Source organism: Opisthocomus hoazin, chromosome 6, assembly GCF_030867145.1.
Source record: "Opisthocomus hoazin isolate bOpiHoa1 chromosome 6, bOpiHoa1.hap1, whole genome shotgun sequence".
Classification (NCBI taxonomy): Eukaryota; Metazoa; Chordata; class Aves; order Opisthocomiformes; family Opisthocomidae; genus Opisthocomus; species Opisthocomus hoazin.
The window spans coordinates 63,872,990-63,889,374 of record NC_134419.1 but is presented as its reverse complement, the minus strand read 5'-3'; the positions used below and the strand labels follow the sequence as shown (position 1 = coordinate 63,889,374).

Sequence of the window (16,385 nt, the reverse complement as noted above, 5' to 3'; positions counted from 1 at the left end):
GACGCCGGCCGGGTCCAGACCCCTCTCCCGCCCCCGGCCTCCAACTCTGCCGCTCCAGCGAACTCCGCGGGGCTGAGCAGGCGCGGCCAGGAGCCCCGCTCCCCTCCTGCTCTTCTTCCCGGCCGGGCAATGGCGGCCGCCCCCTCCTCTCAGGCTGGGAACAGGGTCCCCCTTCGCCAGCCCCAGGGCATTTCCATCTGAATAGCCGAGACGGCCTCCGGCACCCACAATGGGGGCTGCCGGCGGCAAAGCCTGGAGCCGGACCGCCCGAGCAGGGCCCCGCCGGGCCGGGACGGCGGCCTTTGCCGGGAGGCCGCGGCGGCCGCAGCGGCCGGGCGAGGCGGAGCCCGGGGGGGGGGGCTGGATGCACCCCGCGGGCGGCCACGCTGCCGCGGCGGGGGGGCCTGCTCCGTGCCGGGGCCACCCCCTCCCCGCAGCAGCCTCCCGGCCCTACCGCGGCGAGGTGCCGGGGCGCAGAGCAGAGGCAGCGGGGGGCTGCCCTGCCTGCCAATCTGGGGGCGCGCAGGCGGCAGCTCCCCCCTTCCCCCCTCCTCCTCCCCGCCCCAGGCCCCGGCAGCTGGCTTCCCTCCTGGTTTTCCGTCCCACCTGCGGCTCCCAGGCCGGCCCAGCCCCCTCCGGTTTTCCCTGAGCCATTTTATCCCCCCGCGGATTCCTGGGCCCCAGCCGCCTCCGCCCCCCCCGCCCGCTGCCAGAAGCACGGGCCCCCGGCCAGAAATGCCGGAGCCGCCCCGACCCCCACTCGGGAGGGCCCCTCTCAGCGCCTCCCGGGACGCCCCTCTGCCGCAGCGCCCGGCTCAAGCTCTCCCCCATTTTGTGGCTGCTCTGCGGAACTGAGGCGCGCAGGGCCCCTAGGCCCTTGCAGCACCCCAGCCCGCCTCGGGTACCCGATCCCCAGCTGCTCGCTCTCAGTGGGATTTTAACAGAGCTGCGGAGAAGCCCCAGCTCGGACATGTGTAAAAATATTTATCCAGGACAGGCACTTCCAGACCTCTACCGCCCCAAGCTCTCTGCTTACAGCCTCAGGCCACAGCGGCTCAGCCCGGGGGATTCCCGGGGACACCCAGCAGGGCTTGGGACTTACCCTGGTACCCCAGCACCCACCGCGCCCAGCCCCGGGGGACCCCCATGCTCCCAGAGAGGCCCCTGTGCTCCCAGCCGCCTCCGACTGAGCCCATAACTAGCTGAAGCCATGCCAGAGCTTCCAGCCCTTCCTGTTGCAGAGCAGCGGCGACAAACAGAAACCAGAAGCATGGGCATCGAACAGCAACTTCTCGCAGCGACCTGGGCTGAGGATGAGCCGCCGTGCCTCTTGCAGGAGTAACTTCAGACACCCCTCAACCGCAGCAAATGGGAAACCCAGCTGAAGCCGTGCTCAGAAGATGCCCTCCACACAAGAGGGAGATCTCTCTAAGCAGGCGTCTCTGCTGCCCTTGTCTTGAAACCAAGCCTGGGGGGAGCCAAAAGGGCCAGCTCTGTGGAGGAGCATTCAGTGGCGCGACCAGCACTACATTTAGTAAGGAATTATTGGGAAGAGCAGGCTTCCCTGAATCCTTAAAACTACCCCTGTCGCAGCCACCCTGCATAAGGGAAAAGGCTGGTTTCAGCTAAGTCAACAGCTGTCTTGGCTCCCCACCAGGTCACTCCCCAGCGATGAACTTTACTAACTCAAAGGCTGCAGGAGTCTGTAAGGAGGGCCTGGGAGCAGCCACTGGGTCTAACGTTTGCTGTTTGCATTTCCACAGCATCTGCAAAGCCTTAATAGCAGACCAGGCACTGCTGTGCAAGGTCCTCTACAAACACCCAACAAGGATATCCTGCCCGAGACACAGTGCTCGGAGCCTGAACAGGACACGAGACAGAACAACGTACAGGACAGACAGAGAAATGCCAAGATAATACAGTCAGCAGTTCTCTGCACCTCAGAGTTAAGAAAGTAACAACAAGTAAGTTATTTTAAAGAAGGATATATATTTTTTTAGGGAATGGTATTTGTTTTGCAGGAGAGCAAGCTCAGGTGGGAAGGCAACCTGGAAGAAGCAGGAAGGCGTTAATCTGAAATGCAAACAGGTGTGTGAAACCCAGGCGAGGTGGGTGAGCTGATATCGCAGCGTGGGGTGGCCTGGGAAGAATCTTGAAAATGAAGACCAGCCAGAACAACAGCCAGAAATGACCCACATAGCAGCATTTGGGAAGACAAATAGAAAAGATCACATTTGCCTTGGTCGAAGAACAGGATTTTGCATTTATCCCCGTGCAAAATGCCACCGGATTAAGCTTTGTACAGGACATCTTGGGGGTTTATCGCACCACCAAACAACCCTGCTGTGCTCCCAGTTTTAGCCACGCGATGTGTCTGGCTCCAGCTCACCAAAATGGAGCCGGGGATGCCCACTGCTGCCAGCGAATGCAGCAGCTCCCCACGCTCCGCCACGCAAACCCCAGGCAAGTCAATCTAGGTCAGGCCCTTTCAGAGAGCACCCTGCGGTGAGGATTCGACTGACACTCGTGAGGTTGCCAGTTCCATGACACCCTTCCTCTGCATGTCTCAAATCCCCGCCTGTGGGAGGGAAATTAAAACCTTCCCTGCACAGGTTTTAAGACCACAGTAGTCACCAGCTCAGCCTGCTTGACCTGGCATGATGCTGGCCACCAGTTCTACCCACTTATACCATATCAGCATTTGCGTTATTTTGAAAGCTCATACAAATGAATTCTCCTCTGGCCTTCTTGCTCTTTCTGAATATTTCAAGGCTCATTTAAAAACAAGGCTACGCTGCAGCCAAGTCTCTTAGGACTCCTGCCGTTTATCACTGGTCCGGCATCCTCCTTCAGCAATGAAATCAAAGGTTGCCCTGCCTCTTTCCAAACACTCGCAGTTCAAAAAATTAAAATACAGAATTTGTTTTTAATATCTGCCTCTTCTATCTGACCAATAGGTATAATACTTAGGATTTGTTTCTGACGCATTCCTAAACTCTTTGTATTTCATACCATCTCTGTGATTGCCATTGATTTCTTTTTTCCTGTTTGTCACACGTTCTTGTATGTCTAATAGCAGCTTTCCCTAAATGAGGCTTATTGAGCAGGCAACTAAACCCACCCATTTTACAGCTATGGCTTTTGGTCATCTAGTAAATGCTTTTTAAACAGATCCCCATTTTACTTCACAGATTTTCTATTTAAATGTTACTATTCAGTCTGAGTCACTATGCCCATCAACTTTGGAGGCACTAAGACGTATACCACAGCTGGAACAGGCTCCCTTAGCCTGCAGGAATGCAACTGGTATTTCTAATGAAACCACCAGATTCCAACCCAGTGACAAACTTGTGTTTACCCATGACACAGATGCCAAACAGGCATTCAGAAATACATTTCCAAAAACAATGTTCTCAATCACAGTTTTCAGACTCAAATTTTGTTCTCTCATAGGTTACATGAGCTCTGCAATCTGCCTCTCTAAATTAAAACCTCTAACAACATTGTTTTCTCTGTCCCCTCTGGCAAATTTGTGACAACTCCTTGGCTCTCTGGATTGCTTTGATGATCTGTGACAGCCTCCCAGGAGCACCCGCTTTTGAGCGCTGCTAGTTCGCCTGCTGACGCACGGGAGATTGAACACTGACTTGTAACGCGGGCTCTGGCAGAGAGGTGTCAAGATGGGGCGCACTCCCACCTCTGCCCTTCCCATGGAGACCAGGATTTAATATTGCAATCACACAGCTCATCCTGCTCGTCTCAGAAGTACCACTTTCACAGACTTTCTTCCAATCAATGAAAACTTGTAATTCTTATTACCCAACCTCCTATGCGGGAGCACACATGCAATTACAGGTTTCCTCCCTGCCCTAGTCTGGAAGCAGAGTTGACCCATGAAGATGCAGACCCAACAGGACGCGTATCCATCACGCACGGGCTGGGGGGCTCACCCAAAAGGCTGCAACACCCCACAACTCCTCCTCATCGGGGCTCACCTGCCAGCATCTCCCGCGGCACGGCGCAGCCTTGCAGGGCACCCAGGCTGCTAATGCCATCTGCAGTGGGACGCAGAGCAACTTGCTGCTATCAGCACTGAGGACTACCTCTTGCCAGCACGAATCTCGATGGGAGCTGGACCCACCCGCAAGGCAAGCCCAGCCCCAGGCTCACAGCTCAGCAGAGTCAAGCAGTGACTCAGGACAAAACAAACCAGCTGCAAAAATCTGAAGTATGTGGACGCCAGGAGGGAGGAGCCACTGCCTAGACCATGAGAAGTGAGGGGATGAAACTAGGGCAGGGAATAATTAATCTGAAGGGAAGGTTTAGCTCACTGTTAAGGAGCAGGATCTTGCCAGGGTGAAAACTCTCACTGCCTGTAACAGAATATATCCACTGCTCCAGAAGCGACAGACTGGACAGATGCAGCGTCTCACTGCTCCTTAGGAGGAAGCAGGGAGCGCAGCAGAGAGGTGCCGTGGCAAAAGAGGACTTCCGCGCACACAAGTGAATTCAGCCACCGGCCTTGGCAGAGTCCTGAAAACACGGAGCAGGAGATAAATCCAGGCAAACTACAAGAATGAGCTGAACAGGAACAGACTGGGGACACTTCTCTAGGGCCACTGGAATGGCTTGATGTCTCAGAGATGTCTCATGCAGAGCCTGGTTGGTGGCGATGTCTCTAGGCCAGGTAATATGACAACCATCATCGCAACACAGCCCCATCGCATTCAGCCTGAACAGGGCATAGTCCCAAGCCGTGACGCAGAAAAATGTGAAGCGATATGATGGTCTGTAAAGAGTTAAGCTTCCAAAGCTGAGGCGGAGCTTCAACAAAAGTGATTGTGAGCAAAAACACTGATGGAAAAAAGAAAGCTGGAAGTTCTTTAAATAGATAATGGAAAAAAACATGGTTATATGATAAAGAAAGAGAACAATATCGATGAAAAATCTGTCCTGGGTCTGTATTTCAATAAGGGCAGTAAATATAAATAAATGAATGAATATAGAAAACCAGATAATAGACAATAGACACACCAGGACCTCTGAAGTACAGAAAAATGAGAACAGAAAGATATCAAGAAAAATCCATGGATGGTAGAATTAAGAATTCAGTTTTCATTTTTTAAATGAGGAAATAAAATGCTGCATTTATACTAGACTTTAATTTCCACCCAGGACAAAAGAAACCCTTTCAATGACACGATCCCACAAATAAGAAGAGACAGTAAAATTCCTGGTAAGTCTGGCAAAATGGCAGAATTATACAATAAATATTCTGTTTCTTTCCATCTAAAAAGCAGAAATAAGACCTTGCTAATTGGCACCTCAAAAACCCATTGCCAGCAGAGAATACCCAGAAAAGAGGGCCCTCCTAATCAGGTTGTCCAGCGACTGTGTTTAGAGTTGATCCTATACAGTATTTTTGAAGTAAATGGAAAATCACTGCTGTCATGTAAAGAACTGAACATTGATTCAACAGGATCGCAAATAAACATGAGTCACTGAGTGACCCAAGGAATTCTGAATAAGATGCAATTATTCAAACCAAGCAAGTTTAATGCAGAAAAATGCATTAAGGTATTAATGAAGACTAGAAATGCAGCCACACACAGGACCGTTCTGGGCAGTAATGCTTCTGCTTGGTTGGCCAAATTCAACAGGAGTTCCCCAAGCGCTGCAGAGGCAGATTGGGGTCCTTGGACAAGGGCACAGGAGTGCAGCAAGGTAAATCTCTGTGCAAGCAAGCGCTGACACCCACCCAGAACGCCTCACGCAGCTCTGAAGTCCACTATTTTAAAAGAAGCTGAACTGAAAAATGAGCGAGCATCAGTAAGAACAAACAGTGAAAGGTCTTCCTGTGAGTCTCTGCCATGAGTACTTTAAGACTCTATTCACTACAAAGAACTGAAGACTGAAAAATTACTTAATTACAGTATCTGCCTGAGAAGAAAATCCATCAACTAAAAAGCTCTAATTTAGTATAACAAGGTTGGGGTTCAGAGCTGAAATGCAACACATTAGGATGCAAAACCTTTAAGAGTGATGGTGACTAAGCAGCAGAGCTATGACAGGAGGGTTCTCCTTCTGTTGATGCGACAGGCAGGCACATCTGAGTCTCACCCCAGAAGAGATGCTCTAACCAAGTACCTGCCACCGCGCTGCACTGCAGAGTAATCTGTAACAAGTGTAATAACCCTGCCTACGGAAAAGATCAGGCCATGTCATCTCTAATGCGGCTTTCGAGTCCTAAACTCTTACTCTGTGGAGAGGAGAAGGAACCAGGGAGAGAGTAGGCAGCATTAGAAAAGGTGCTTGGAGCACACACAGGGGAGAAAAAAGAGCAGACTTTTCTTCTGCCAGCTGGACAGGAGGGTGTCTGCCACCAAGCGCGATGGGAGGGCTTTTGGGGAGGCTCCCAGCTGATGTTGAGGTCTTACATTGGGGCAGCCATGGCAGCAAAGTGTGTTTGCCAAGGAGGGCTGTTGCTGGCGCAGCACTGTGCCCCAGCAGGGCACGAGGAACGTACCAGGGAACTGCAGCCAGAAATGGGCCACAGGATGGACAGACAGTGTCAGAAAACGCCTGGAGCCTTCCTCCTCCCCTTCCTGCTGTGGGACACAGGCCCCGATGGCGAGGGCATCATGACCCGCACCTCCCACCACCCTGAGCCTGCCACAGCGGGGAAAAAATCCAACACCCCTTTCCCAGCGCAGGCGTGGGTGCACGCAGTGTCCCATTTAACATCAGAGGAGCAAAGGCCCTCAGCCGGCATCGCAGTCTGTCCCCTCAGCTCTTGCGAAAGTCGGCCAGGCCAGCAGTGTTCCGGGCTCCTGAGGCTTTGTGGGCTGTTTCGCTCCCCGCTCCAGTCCCGGCTCCTCCTAGCTTCCCCGCTGCCCTTTGGACCTCCTGGCACTGCAAAGCCTCTCCCTTCCTTCGCCCTGGGGACACAGCCGAGCAAAGTCCCATCCTACCAGGGTAGCTGAGAGCACAGAAACACAGACGGCAGAGTCCACTCAATCAAATACCTCCAGAGGACAGATTTCATGCTGTTTAAGCTGACAGGCAGCTACAGCCTCCAGCTCTGCCACCTCTTTGGCCGCTGCACTGCAGGACTGTTTTCCTCTGTTTCAACCCCCCTTCATGGAGAGTTCACACATGTTCCCGACACAGATGTTGGCAGAAACGGTGCAGGAACAACCAGGTTTTCAGGCACATGGCTGCCCAGTGGGGAGGCCAATCCACCAAGAAGTGCTACTTCACTCCCCCTGCCAAGACCCTACCACCTTGCTGCCCCTTCCCCAGCACACACCATCATCCTTGCAACGAGCCAAGCCCCACAAAACTGTCTGCAGCTGACTCTGTCCCAGCCATGGCATCAATAGGATGATTCTGCCCATGTCCAGACAGCCTGAGCCCACCAGCTTCGGTATATCTCCAGCTCCAGGGTGCCGGCTGATGGGGCTGGAGACCCAGAGACGGCTTGGGGACTCAGCACACAGGGCACGCAACTGCTGTAGCACAGGCAAGGGAGCACCGCAGTACTGAGGGACTGGTGATGCAGGAGGTACCATTCTCATCTGCGACAGCCCCCAGCACACACATGCCTCAGTGTCCTGCCCATGTGTAATCACGCAACTGCAAGTACTTCTCCTCCATGTCCATCCAAGTGCTACAACAACAACTTCCCCCACCTCCTGCTTTGTGCTGCCTGTGAACAGCTGCCATACTCGCCCTCTGCAGGGCCAGGAATTGGGTCCTATACACAGAATCCACTCACAATGAGTTATAAAACAGGCAGTGGAAATAACCCCAGCGCCTCACACTTTCCCCCATGAGGAACCTCCTTGGGGCGCTGAGAGAGCAGACAAATCAGGGCCACAGTTTTTGGGGTGCACCCAAAACACTCGGGGCACACATGGAGGAGCAAAGGAAAGGACAGCAGTGAGCCGTGGGTCTGTGCTGTCTGGCTTTCCTCCCACTTGGGCATCTGTGAAATGGGGGCAAGAGCCCTTGCAGTACATGTAGGTGACTGTACAGAGGGGTAACGATGATGACGCCCACTTCAACAAGCTCCACAGTTTCCCATGAGAGCCTGGCTGTGCCGGCCACCCACCTGTGCCAGAGTTCCGGTGCTGCCCCGGTGCCAGGGCAGAGCAAAGGTACACCCAAGGCAATACCCGGCATTTCCCCACGTACCTCGCTTCTTCCTGGTCTGCACAAACTCCGAGTGCCGCAGGGCGCTGGGAGCCGTCCGTCTGTAGAAGCTGTTTCGCTGCAGCACAGAGCCCACCCTGTTTGCTTCCTCGGCGTTCTGCTCCCAGACATGGCTCCAGTCCGGCCGGCCCGTGCGCACCCTTGAGTGCTCTGCTCCACCACTGCTCCTGGCTGGCATCCGCGGCCCCGGGGCTGCTCCTTCCAGCTCCCCACTGCTGTCGTAGTCTGTGTCCTGCATCTTGGACTGTGTATAGCAGGTGCCTGACCCCAGGCTCACGCTACCATCTCCTGAGGACCAGACTGCAAATGTAGGAGCTTCACAACCTCCATCCAGACTGCTGCGGTCCATAGCATGGCCTTTGGGCTGCCTGTATTCCTTGTCTGCTTGGTCCCTGACACCTATATACTGCCTTTCCTGCTGTCTGTATGCGCCAGAGCCTCCATCCTCTCTACGCCACTTTTCCCCTTTCCTATATACTTCGTTGCCTCTATCCTCTCTACACTGCCTTCTCCCCTCCCTATACTCCCCAGAGTCCCTCTCCTGCCTATACCACCTCTCCTTTTCCCCATAATATCTTTCATCCTCACTGTAGTTCCTAGGAGCTCTGTCCTCCCAATGCCACCTTCCCCCCTCCCTATGGTCTCCAGGGCCTCTATCCTCTCCACACCGCCTTGCCCCCTCCCTGTACTGCCCAGGTACTCTGTCCTCTCTGTACCGCCCTTCTCTTCTCTCAGAATTGCAGTCTCTGTATTGAACACCCTCCCTCTCATACACTCTGTAGTTTCTACCCTCTGTATCCTGGCTTTTGCCTTCCCAAGCATTGTCTGCTCTCCTGCAGTCCACATACTGGATATCTCCCTTCCAAAAACCTCCACAGTCACCATTCATGCTCCATCGGTCCACGGAGATGCCGTCCCCTCTCCCGTAACCGTCCCAGCCACTGTCTGCTCTCTGGCAGCCCGGGTACTGCCTCCTGGCCCTGGGTCTGTTGCTGCGACGAGCCTCACCACGCAGCGCGGCCGCCCCAGCTACCTCCTCTCTCTGCATGGCGCAACAGTCCTCATACTCCCAGCCGAGGAGCCGCGGCTCCTGCCTCGCATCCTCCACGCTGTGTTTTGTCCCGGGGTAAGTGCACATAGTCCCGTTGGGGCACGTCGCAGGTGCTGACTGCCCTTGCTACCTGCTCCCCGAGCCCAGGCCCGGGCTGACGCTGCTCTGCCCCGCGCTCCCGTCCCGGCAAGACGCAGGCGTCGCTTCCTGAAACCAGCCCGCACGGCGCAAAGGGGCACGGGCCCAATGGCCGCCACCGCCCCAGCCTCCTCCACCTGCTGCCCGCAGTAATCAGTAACCAGCCCCGAGCGGGGAGGCCAGGGCTGGGCAGGCTCTCGCCGCCCAAACCGGCTCTGCCGCTTTGCCAAAGCCTCTCTGCAAGCGGCTCAGAGGCAGGGAAAAGCAGGGCACTGGAGCATGCCGAGGCCCTGCCCCAAGACCAGTGTCCTCGGGGAAGGGAAACGGCGTGTGAGAGCGCGGGAAGCCACAGACCAGAGACGGGATACCAGATCTCCTTCCCTGCCTTCAGGCTCCCGCCAGCACAGAGGCTAAACGACACGGTCTACCAGGGGCTGGGCTCTGCTCCACACCTCACCGGGGGAAACCAAGGCCTTCAGGCTGCCCCTGGCTCACACCTGATGCTGAGCCCATCCCCTTCGCAGCCCTCACCCACAGGTCCTGCGAAGAGCTGGAGATGAGCCGCTCCCTGGGCGACAGAGCATCCCCGAGCGGTGCCTACACAGTGCCACGCAGCCACAGCTGCCCGGTTCCCTGCTCCAGGGAGAACGCCTGGTCCACCCACTGAAAGGGACAGGCTTGAAGGCACTATCTGGGTTACAGAGTCCACTGCCAACACACAATGCAAGTTTCCAGGATACTACAGAAATGCTCCTCTCCCTGCAGGGCAAAACATATTCCCAGTTTTCCATATCAAATGCAGGAGCTCCTATGAGAAACCAAGAGATGACCACAACATACCACAGACAGAAAGCAGTAGAGTCCAAGTATGTCATCCACGCCCAGGTTCTTGCAACACTTGCTAGGGATGCACAGCCAATGCTCCCAGCTTATAGGAGACAAAAATAAAACCAAAGGACCCTCCTACTCCACCTGCAGAAGGGCAAGCACTCATCCTGCCCAAGTCTGGTGACCAGTGAAATGCCCAGTGCGCAAATAAGACATACCAAAGAAGAAACATGCAGATTTTAAACACGTATTTTATAAAACAACATACTTTCTCCTCTTCCTTTGGCTCCCCAAAGGACACACCAAGGGGCTCCCCCAAGACTATGCCAGCCCTGCTTTGGTTGCTGGTCAATGCTTAAGCAAAGCTTTCGTCCCTCCCGCTTGCCTCCATGTTCCCCTAACGGCAGCATGGCAGAGGCCATGCCTTGGGCATGGTGCAGACACGTCTTGCTGAGCCAATGCAACACAGCATTACTGATCCGGCCTGCTGCACTGAAGCTGGGCTAGCAAGCCTGAGACGTGCTCTCTGGCCACACTCAGATGTGGCAGGAGGGATGCAACAGAGCTTGGGTAGGGCACATCTTTATCACAGGACCAGAGAGGTTACGTAAAAATTCTCCGGTTTCTTGAAGTGGTAAAAAAATCCCCTAAGACTACTAAGGTAGGATGTCTCGGGATAGTGTGTTAGTGCCTAAAACTTCTAATTCCAGTAACCAACAGGGCACAGGTTCTGCAGGACCCATCTTCTGTCAAGAAGCACTGGGACAGCAGGAGACATTTCCCAGCAAGATCTATCCCCTAAGAAAATTTCCCTTGATCCAGCCTAGATTTTCCTCTTCCTGCCTTCAAGTTACTTCATCTAGCCTCCAACCCTCTACGCCTCCTCCCAAGCATCCCTCTTGCACCCCACTGATGTGGAGGCTGTTTGGCACCCTGTTTCCCTGGTGCACCCGTATCAGCCTTCATTCCCATGTGCTCTGCATCAGACACGATCCTGCAGCAAAGCGCCTGGGCTCCCCAGCGCTGATTGAGCAGTGGGAGGATGGAGGCAATGAAGTCAGAGTGAGTAATCCCCAGGCAGGAGCTGGCATTTCACTCCACCTCCCGCATGCAGTGCCCACATTTCCTGTACCTCGTGGGTTTCGGTAACAGAACCACAGTGTCAGAGCTTCTGGGATAAGCTGGGGAAGGGACTGTGGGAGATGCACGTGGTCCTGTCCTTCCACTTTGTCTCCTGTAATGTCAAGCGTAACATAACTAACAGCACTGATCTTTATATGGCATCTTTGGGTTTCAGAGCCCAAATGTGCTGATATAAACAGGGCAAATTTCTCCTCCCCGAGTAATTTTTCTGGGCTGCATGGACAAAAGCCACCTTTTCAGCTACAGACATGCCACAATTTAAAGCTCTTTGTTGCTGTTACTGACAGCTCAGTGTCATTTTCCTGTCCTGGACTCCATGAGGTAGAGGCAGGGTTTACCTTTTGCCCACTAATCCTCTGCTCTCCCAGGCCAGGTTCAGCGCCCTTCTGTGCACCCCCTCTGACTTGAGTGACGTGTCCCCAGCGGTCTGTATCACCACCGAGAGTAGGAACCGCAGCAAACCCAGCGCCTGACAGGCTGAGGCAGTCACACTGCAGACATCAAGTCAGATCTCCACTGCAGGACCGCCAGTAAAGCCACTCTGAAGCTGCTGCTCACTCCCCTACAGCTAAGAGGGGGTGAGGCAGGGAGGCTGAGCCTGCAGCAGCTGTGATTTTGTTTGAGAGCAACAACACACCGGAACGGATCAGACGAGGTCTCTGGATGTACAGTGGGGCTGGAAGAGGAGACGTGAGAGTTGGAAGGAAAAGGGGGTAGGGAAGGCCAGGGCTGAGGGATGTCCAGAGAATGACACTGTGGTTCTCTGAGGCAAAATCATGATGCTGCAACAATGCTTACAACACAACCAGAATCGGGAATTATAGAAGGAAATAAAAGACTGGCTCCAACAGTGGGGGCCAGTTGTCCCCCTGAAGCAACCCCATCCCATGCTGCTGCAGACTCACCTCTCAGTTCCTGCAGCTCCACGCTGAGGGTCTCGATGTTGGAGTCACAGAAATCAAGGTTTTCCAGGGTCTCCACTCTCACCAGCTCATCCTGCTGCTGCTCCAGCATCAGGCTCAGCTCAGTGCGGGTCTTGCCGTAAGCCTCCAGGTCTTGCTCCACCTCTCCAATCCTCGTCAGCAGAATGGAGCAGGGGGAAGCTGATCCTGCCCGCGTCAAGTCCTCCCGTCCCTCCTCTGCCCGCTGCTTCTGGGCGCTGGGCTGCAGCTGCGCAGGGGCCATGTTTTTCCGCTGGTTGCTTGATGGAGGTCGGGGTGCAGGCCTGGAGGGCTTGACTGAGAAGGACAGAGACCTGCCTTTGGGCACCTGGGCACCCGGCGTGTGCACAGCAGTTGTCGCAAGGCTGCTGGGGCGAGGAGGGGGTGGCCTCAGGGCCTTCCTCCTCTCTGGCTGTCTGGCGTGGGGGGCACACTCAGGAGACCCACGGACAATGTCCTTCTCAGAGCTGTAGTCCAATATGGAGAAGTGTCGGGAGACCTTGTCCTGCTCGGCGCCGGTAGCTGTCAGACTCTTCTCAAACTGTGCCAGCTGCTCTGTCAGTTTGGAGTCGAGGTCCGTGCAGCCGTCCCCCTGTGCTGCGAGCGGGCAGCATTCCCCCCAGCTCCCAGCCCATGTGTCCAGGCCCACCTGGGCACCTCCCAGGCTGGAGGAACAAGGTTTGGATTTCTCCTGTTGACCATCCACCCAGTTGTCCAGGTCCTCCGCACTGCTCCCACTCTCCTGGGGCTCGGCTGCTGCCCAGCTGTTAGAGGAAGAAATCGCCTGGCTCCTGCAAGGATCTCGGGGGGAGCAGGGAGCCTGTGGGCTCACCCTGGGACTGTCTCCATCATGCTCAGGCAGGGTGTGAATTTCTGAGTTTTCTGGGGAGGCTGAAACGGTCCCCCCAGGCTCTAACTCACCTGCTTGGCCAGGCCTGTTGCCCTGCTGCGGAGGCAGCTGAGCAGCGGGGAGAAGGCCATTGACCGTCTTTGTGCAGTCAAAGGGGAGGGAGTCTGCTGTGCCTTCGGGATGTGGCCCTTGGTGTCCTGTGCTGGGAAGGGCCTGATGCTGTCTCAAGTCAGTGTCAAGAGGACCCTCTGGCCTCCCTGCCATGTGAGACAAAATGGTGTCAGGCTCAGGGTGTGCAGCTGAGCCATCCTCCTTTTCCCTGCCATCTTTCCCTAGCAAAGGAAGAGCTTCAGAGCAGGTGCTTTCCAGCTCTTGATGGATGGTCACTCCGCAGCTACCTCCACCTTGGGGATCCCCACCATCCGCCTTTTCTCTGCAAGCCTCAGAGGCTTCCAGCCTCACAAATCTGTGTGGAAAGATGCCGCGTTTCCCCCTCAGCTCCCCCTCCAGCCATCCATCCTCCAGAATGCCTACAATCCGAATCCTGTCACCCACATCAAAATCCAGTTCCTTGGACTCCAGGGCTTGGAACTGATAGAGGGCAACACCGTAAGTGCTGCCTGGTTCCTCCTCCTCCTTGTGGGGCATCTCCACTGTCCCATTGGTGTCACAAGTCCCTGTGGGCTCTGGGTCCACTGAGGTTCCTGGTGCTCGCAGAGGAGTAAGCAGTTCTACAAAACCCTCTGGGAAGATGCCCCTGTGGCCTCTGAGCTCGCCCTCGAACCATCCAGGCTCTGGGACACCAACAATGTTGATCACATCCCCTTCCCTGAAGTCCAGCTCCTCCTCCAGCTGAGCAGACAGGTCCATCAGGGCCCGGGCTTGACCCAGTGAGTAGGCAGGCACCTCCAGGAGAGCACTCTGGGACAGCTGACAGCTCCAAACTGAAAGGCACAGCTCCCGCACACATGACGAGGGGAAGAAGCCCTTGGAACCCCAGCTGCTTCGGCCCTGGAGCCAGCTGGAGGCCACGGACCCTCCCAGGATCACCAGGTCTCCTGCAGGGAATGAGACACACCAGTTCAAAACTGCCCTCATGATTGCTTCCCACCACTTATTCCTGCCTCTCTGTCTGCCTCCTGGCTGCGGGTGAGGTCTGGCACTCTGCACAGAGCGTAGTGTGTGTTGGGGATGCACAAGAGCACAGAATAGAGGTAAGGCATGAAGCATTGGCAACCTTTTGCGCACACATATCTAAGATACACAGTTTTGGCTGCAAAGCCATGAAGGTGCACCAAAGCTTTGATTTCTCCCCCAGGTGCAAGTGTAAGGTTTGGGGACTGGAAAGCAATGAAAAGGCAGCTCTAAGTTTACCAGGACCAGATGATTCCAGCTTTTGGAGTTTCAAGAGCAACGACAGATCATGAGAAACCGGTATCAGAGTGGCAGAAGCCCAAAGGTCCATGGTGGATTTGACATAATGAGGTATTAGGAAACTCCCTGTCTCTCCTGCTACTCTAGGCAGGATGCTGTGACTAGGTTTATGCTTCTGGAAGGACAGGCGAGGGCTGTGAGGCACACAGCAAAGGAAGGGAATGGAGATTACCTCTCTGCAATGACAAGCTCCCTGGCTCTTGAGATGTGAAGTCACTGGTACAAACAAAGAGTTTCTCTCCCTGCTTCAAACGGGGAATATCCACAGGTTCCACAAAGCTGCTAGGAAACTGCCCTAAAATGAGAAGCAGTTGTCAGCAATGAGTCTTTCCTGTAGCCCACCATCACTCCCTTCACCCTCCTTCCAGATTTTGGGATCTATTAGTCTCTTGCTAAAGCAAAATAATGAGCTACCCAGGGTCCTTCAGTAGCATGGTGGAAGAGGAACGAGTTTGGGAGTCAGGAATTCCTGAGGTTTTAAATGCTTAAGAGATAACAGAGAACAAAAAGCTTTGTGCCCTCGGCTCACTCCAGGCAACCAACAGGCTGTGTTCATTGGGACTGTGCCATCAGCATGGAGTTTGTGGGAACAGACATACTATGTTTTCTTTGCTTTCATTGCTTACTTCCCAACTCAGAGCCATGATGAGGACTGAGAGGTCCAGTAGTGCTGGACCACGAGACCAGTGCCTTGTGACTGGGCACATCCACCTGGTGCTCCTTACTCTGCCAAGGCTTGGCCCCTGTGTGGCCTTAGCATGGAATTCAGGCCACTACACTCGGGACGGCCATGCCTACGAGTCACAGGCTCTGTCACAGCTTCAGCGCTGCTGAGGCTCCAGGGACCTTCCCCACTTTATCCCCTCTGTGTGCCTGTTTCACCACGACACCCATTGCTGGATGCCCAACTATTCTGAACAGGCCACAGCCACACAGGGCAGTGTACACTTGTTGGCCACCACAAGATACTGCTCGGCTACTAATTTCAGTCCTGGGAGCACAGGACGTGGCAGAGGCCACTGCAAAGGCCACTAAAAATGTCATTCCTATCTTTTATAATTTGTGGCAAGGAGATATGTTGGAGTATGGGCCAGTAGCACCTCCAGCATTCACTCTTCATGACCCAGCATGGCATCCACATACATACTCCAGTAGAACTTGGAGACGCCATATCCTAGACATTGAGAACTTTGCATTGGATTTAGGCAGTTTGGCATCTGCTGTCATTAACATGAGGTGCAACCAGCTGCCCACAGGCCACTAGCCTCAGTGGCTTCCTTCACAGTTTTAACCAACCCTACCTCTTTTCCCATGTCTTAGTCTCCTGCTCTGTACATGGAAACAACCCAGTGCTGTTAGAAAGGAAGTCATGGAGCTACATTAATTATTCCTCACAGAGTATTGTTACTGGTAAGCTGCAGTACCTCCACAGCTTCTATTCAAAAGCACTTTTTCAATCTCCTACAACTTTGGCTTAGAAAACTGGGTGGAAAACTACAACAGCTGTTCTAAGAGAAAGCAGGAATGCAAGTGGGCTTTGAGTTAAAGGTCATTAAAAATCATTTGGTTTGACTTCAGCATGTTTCTTTATCTTTAAGCTACAACACACATCTGTTTATTATTCCTTAATAGCTTCAACTTCTAGGCAACAAGCGCATCAGTTATGCTGGGAGACAAAATTGTAGTGATTTCTGCAGTAGTAATCTGTGTCCAGTGACTTCAGCAGCCCCAGGATCAGGCACACGCTCATTCAATGCCATTTATCAGCTATGTGGAGCATAGGAGA

General features: G+C 54.2%; 1 protein-coding gene across 5 annotated transcripts in view; it reads right to left on the bottom strand.

Moving 5' to 3' along the window:
* DNMBP (dynamin binding protein) overlaps window positions 1-16,385 on the bottom strand; it is a 35,339-nt gene that overhangs the window by 9,240 nt on the left and 9,714 nt on the right. For 4 of the 5 annotated variants that reach the window (XM_075423536.1, XM_075423538.1, XM_075423539.1 and 1 more), the window contains exons 3-4: window positions 14,772-14,894; window positions 12,280-14,223 (exon numbers count right to left, since the gene is read on the bottom strand). In XM_075423536.1, the coding sequence (XP_075279651.1) occupies window positions 12,280-14,223; window positions 14,772-14,894 (2,067 nt within the window). Of the gene's footprint in view, window positions 1-8,196; window positions 9,444-12,279; window positions 14,224-14,771; window positions 14,895-16,385 lie in introns of those variants that run through there. The other variant, XM_075423540.1, reaches the window with a different exon arrangement.